At 41.5% G+C, this 5,207-nt stretch overlaps 2 protein-coding genes across 2 annotated transcripts in view; one reads left to right on the plus strand and one right to left on the minus strand.

Moving 5' to 3' along the window:
* Window positions 1–2,190, minus strand: part of CALHM5 (calcium homeostasis modulator family member 5) — an 8,229-nt gene extending 6,039 nt beyond the window's left edge. The window contains exon 1 of the mRNA XM_057368998.1: window positions 1,383–2,190. Within this exon, the coding sequence (XP_057224981.1) occupies window positions 1,383–1,922 (540 nt within the window). The 5' untranslated portion in view covers window positions 1,923–2,190. The remainder of the gene's footprint in view (window positions 1–1,382) is intronic.
* The window catches only part of TRAPPC3L (trafficking protein particle complex subunit 3L), a 16,034-nt gene extending 11,269 nt beyond the window's left edge, over window positions 1–4,765 (plus strand). The window contains exons 4-5 of the mRNA XM_057369001.1: window positions 2,640–2,825; window positions 3,843–4,765. Coding sequence (XP_057224984.1) covers window positions 2,640–2,825; window positions 3,843–3,962 — 306 coding nt within the window. The 3' untranslated portion in view covers window positions 3,963–4,765. The remainder of the gene's footprint in view (window positions 1–2,639; window positions 2,826–3,842) is intronic.
* The last annotated feature ends 442 nt before the right edge of the window (window positions 4,766–5,207 follow it).

Below are 5,207 nucleotides of genomic sequence, written 5' to 3' on the forward strand. Positions count from 1 at the left end.
AAAAAAAAAAAAAAAAAAAAAAAAAAAAAGTTGTATTTGTTTTCAAACAGTGGAAGAAGTTCCAGTGTGGAAAAAATATTTCAGGGTTTAGAAACTCATCTGCACTGGAACTGATTTCCCATGCTCTGATGGTGATGATATGGAGAGCTACAACCTTTTTCATGTGAACTCTTGCACTAATGTTAAAAAAATAACCACCAGTAGAAGTTTATATTTAGCTGATGGAATATGGGAAGTTTCCTCAGGAAGTCTGAACAGAGAAGCTTGACAAACAACTATTCTTAGGAACTGGTATGGAAGAATAGTTAAAGCTTTCCTTTATTTTTCCCAATCACTTTGTACTGACTGATGATTTATATGGGTATTAGAGAAATTGCTCTTTTTAACAATTTTTCACTTTCTTGCAGCTTGGCAAATGAACTCATATATTCTCATGCTGAAACTGARTCACTGGTCTTTCACTATTTCTTATACATACAACCTAAAGTTTTAAGCACTATTTGTGTTTTCCTTCTAGAACTGGCAAATAAATTGCTTTGTCTGCAGTTCAGGCTTTGTCCTATTTGCATGAGGACTTGAAAATAAAATTGCATCTGGGAGAGGAAATTGTTCCAGATGGATGCAATTCCTGTCAAAAACTTGCTGGCTGCACAGAGTGTTTTCCCTTGGTTTCCCTTTTCTGTAGCCTTTTTTTTTTCTCTCCACCATTTAGATTTTTTGTCTTTGAATTTATTAGTGTTAAAATGCAGAGAAAAAAATCTGTATCASTCAAATATTGTAAAATGTAATAAGATTTCAGCTTTGCATATCTGCTTGCTTTACTGTTTCTCACTTCCTCCAAGCAGGACAAAAACATGCTCACACTTGGCATCATGAAAATGAGGAATGCAAACAGAAACACATTATATATTTCACAAATCTTATTTTCTAGTATTTTTCTGCTGTTAGTGACCTACGATTTCACTACAGTTATCACAATAACTCTYCTTTAAAATAGGAGAGTGTTGCACAATTTTTTTAATAGGCATTAATTTTTAAAATGAACAGACCTGTTTAATGGGGTGACATCTGTTAATTCATACTCCTAAACAGTCCAGTTGGTTGTTGTTTTTTTTTTTTTTTCTCTTTAGACTAATCTCCATTCAGGAAGAAAGCTTTAGGTTTTCTGGTCTTATTGAACCTGCCACCAGTGGGGCCCTCTGAGAAATATGGAACAGCTCAAACAACCAAAAGATGGATTTACTGTGTTTTGCAAGGCTGCCAAACCATTGTTTACATGAAGCCAACTGTTTTAACATAACATCTGACATCAGGATCTTCCAGAGATAAATCACAGCAGCAGTGCAATCTGGATAATGCCCTTTGTTTATAATTTTTCTTACCTGAGACTGTGCTTGAAGCGTTCGTTTCAGTTCATCACTCTCTGAAAAAGGCATGGAGCTTTTGTCACAGGCTACCTTGTGTAGYTCTCCAAAGCACTKCTCAGATTTTCTGTAGCAAACTGCTTTTAAGTAGGCAGGGTTGTCCAAGCCACTCATGGCACATTCGTAAAAAGTCCCGTTGAGCAAAGCCACAGAAAGCCACATCACTGGAGCTACCATTGCATTTAAAGTGATTTGTCCAAAAACGTAAAAGAAATGACAGACATTCCCTCTGGGGAATATTTTCCTGGGATTTCCCCAGCAGCCTGTAAAGAGTTTCCAGGTCTTGCTGTTCAAGAAGTATCCAATAACTAGCAAAACAAGAGCTGGCGAGAAGAGAAACACCAGACCGTACCTGAAGTTTTCGTTGCTACAAGGGCATCTGAAAGCAACAAGAGAAAACACGCGTTCGCCTCCCATTGTCAGCAGCGCCATAAAACTGTAACCTATAGCGGTTTTCCGGTTCATAAAGAACTTGAGGATCGTTTGGAAAGCATCCATGTCTGATACTCATTGAAGAGGTGCAAATGGAGAGGGTTTCTCGTCTTCTTTGGCGGCGTGCAGCGGGGCAGAGCCGTGCCGAGGAGGAGCAGCCGCCGCTCTCCCGCTGCCCACGCCCTGCCGAGATAACGCCGTGATGTCACTGAGAAGGCGCTCGCAGGGCACACACTGCGATTTACAGTGACATAAAAGTTTGCAGTCTTGGCATTCTTGTTCTTGGTGGGCTGGGATATTTTTAGTTTTTCTTCTTCTTTTTTTTTTTTTTTTTTTTTTTCAGTGGCTGCAGATGCAGATCAGAGTGGAAAAAAACACACGCTCGGCCGGTTGCAGGAGGTCTTGAGCTGTGATTAGAAAAGCTGCTGGCGAGGTAGTGAAATGAGCTAATATAGATGCTAATGGTCCCAAGGGAGTAAGACACGACTGAAAGCAGACCGAAAGCAGACGAGTGGTAACAGTAAAACCGCTTTGTGTGGGGTTGTAAATGCAGGAACATCAAAGAGCAGCTCTCTGCTGTGTTTCCCCAGAGCCTCACATAGCGCTGGATTTGCATTKCTGGCTCAAGCTGATCACAGAAGAGACAAACGGACCTTGATTTTTCACCTGTCTGGCTCTCCCCCCTTTCTTCCTAGGGTAAAAATCGTCTACTGGAGGTTTCTAAAGTTTCACCTCTGGTTTGCACACAACGTATTCAAACAGCCGAGTTTCATTCTTTTGCAGGTTGCTTTCAAGATGTACCTTGGGGTCACCCCTAGTGTGAGCTGCAGTAGTGCCATGGGGAATGAATTCTCCTTAATTTTGGACAAAAACCCACTAGTGGACTTTGTGGAGGAGCTGCCAGCAGAACGAGCATCACTTTGCTATTGTAACCTCCTCTGTGGGGTGATTCGGGGTGCCCTGGAAATGGTAAGGAAGTGCACTTCTGTTTTCTCCTTTCTTTGTTAATTTGCTGAAGCACAGGGGAACAAAACCACTTGTTCAGACCAATGTAGGAAATGCAGCATTGTTTAACCTCTCAGGTTAAATCTCTGTATCTATATAAAAGAGAACAGCGCTGATCCTGGATCCTGAGGTAGAAAAGTACACGGATTAGGGCAGCTCCACACTGTCCCTGCCTGGCTGTTCAGCGGCTGAATTGGGTGCAAAAGCCAGGTGGGATCAGGAAGCGAGATAACACTTAAAAGTGGAGAGACAGGAGGGCATGTGGGGTTTCTCTGCTGCTCCTGGAGCTTATCACACTTTGTTGCACAGCTGTAGCCAGTAATAGTCATCCCTGATTCTTTTAAAACATGTGAAGATAAACAATATTCTCAGGTTACYGTGGTACTGCTGAAAGAGAGAACAAAGTGTGAGTATGAGTATAATGTTAAAGCAAAAGCATCAGAAGTGTGTGAGATGGAATTCCAAATTTTGCTCCTAAATTTAARATTTTTACAAAAATGCAAATAAAGRRTGTAATTTGAAAATTTCTGACTTRTAGAGCTTCTTCAAGGAGATTACTTTTGAGCTGCTTTTGGCATATAGCTTATATTTCAGGAGAAAAAAGCCTCAGCCCTGCAGTGTTGAATGATAGTATCTGATACAAGACTAATTAACAAAAGTATATAATAAGTCTCAGTACATGCCAGGAAATTCTGTGATCACAAAATCATCAAGCATTAGGGTCTCAAAAGAAAGCAAAGCACTGGGATGAAGGGTAATATATAAATTCCAATATACATAAACTTCCTTTTTATTTGCTTAAATGGCAATTCACACTATGGGGAAGCTATTTTAAAACAATCTAGAAATCTGTTTCCTATGAAACCTGAGMAAGGGGGTCCTCTTGTGGTAAGAGAGAGAGAGAAAAGCCTCATTAATACTGGAGGAGGGTGGAAAACTGGGCATTTCTTTGCTTAACTGATCAGACCTGATTCTTTCTAGGTTCAATTAGCAGCAGAAGTTACCTTCCTCCAGGACAGGCTGAAGGGTGATGCTGTGACAGAAATAGGAATTACATTTTTAAGGAAGCCTGAAGACAGAAAGCACAAAAGGAACAAATGAAAAAAGTATTTGGAGAAACCCTTGCTGAGGTATATTTTGTGTGTTTTGTTTCAAAAGAAGACATGCAGGGTAAAAATGGCTTTGCTGAACCAGTCACCTGGTTGAAAGGTGAAGAGAGCTGGGCAGCAAAGAGGAGGGGCAGGACAGGAGAGGGCAATGTTAATTGTCATGACACAGATATCAGTAAAAAAGATCAAAATCATCTGCCCTAGCTTTTCACATACCCATGCTCTTGAGCTAAATGGAAGTTTTATCTCAGTATATAGTGTGTGCTAAATACTCAATTGCATACCAATAGTTTTCAGATAAAGATGACTGGACCTTTTCCCATTTTGTTTGTCAGCAATGTTTCAAAGCATGGCTGCTTTATTTCCCTGGCTGTGTGTGGTTATCTATARAGGATTCATCCTCTGTGATTGCTGTTCTCAGTTTCTCACTCACAGGTGCATGGATTGTTGTGTCCATTGCCAGTCATTGGCCTCCACTCCAACATCCTGCTGTCTTTGAAACCAGAGAGGGATGTGGCTTCTCTGGCAGCAGGAGCTGCAAGGCTGTGTTCCTTGCAGCTCTTCAGGCCCCACAGTGTTGCAGTTTTGCTGGCCCTTCTGCTCAGTCCCATGTGCACCCASGCTGCAGCAATCTCAGAACCACAGCAATGCTTGTGTCGCTCCAAGCTGTGGGCTTTTCRTGTCAGCCTTCTCTCCAAGAGCAATGATCTTGTGACCACACACTGAACAAAGCATGATGTATTTAATGTGCAGTCACTGTGGATCTGTACCAGTCTAAGGAAACTTCAATAAAAATTCTGAGATTGACACACAACTGATTTGGTCATCGTGTTGTCTACCCTTACCTTCACCTCCCCTACCTGGCCTTCACCACCAGTTGTGGAACATCTTCCTCTTGGCAGTGGACTTGTTAACACAGCGTGACTGGGAAGTAGAGAAGGAGCAGCCTCACAGTGACTGGAGTTACAGGAGGATTTAAAATTGTTTGGTGTAATGCAAGATGTYTGGGTAAGGGTTGGACAAAACCCCAAGTCCTAGCACAGCACCCTACCCACAAAGCCAGCATACCCTCTGCTCACCAAAATGCTTGTTTTAAACAGAAATACAAACAATTAAGTTCAGTGCAGCCATGAGTTAACCCTGATTTTATCACTGTGATTTGTGCCTTATCCTATTTTTCCCTCAGGCTGTTTAACTCTTAATCACACTAAGTGGGGGCATCTCTTACCACGGTTCA

The sequence above is a fragment of the Malurus melanocephalus genome, unplaced genomic scaffold (genome assembly GCF_030028575.1).
Source record: "Malurus melanocephalus ecotype Western Australia unplaced genomic scaffold, MMel_1.1 scaffold_100, whole genome shotgun sequence".
NCBI classification, from domain to species: Eukaryota; Metazoa; Chordata; class Aves; order Passeriformes; family Maluridae; genus Malurus; species Malurus melanocephalus.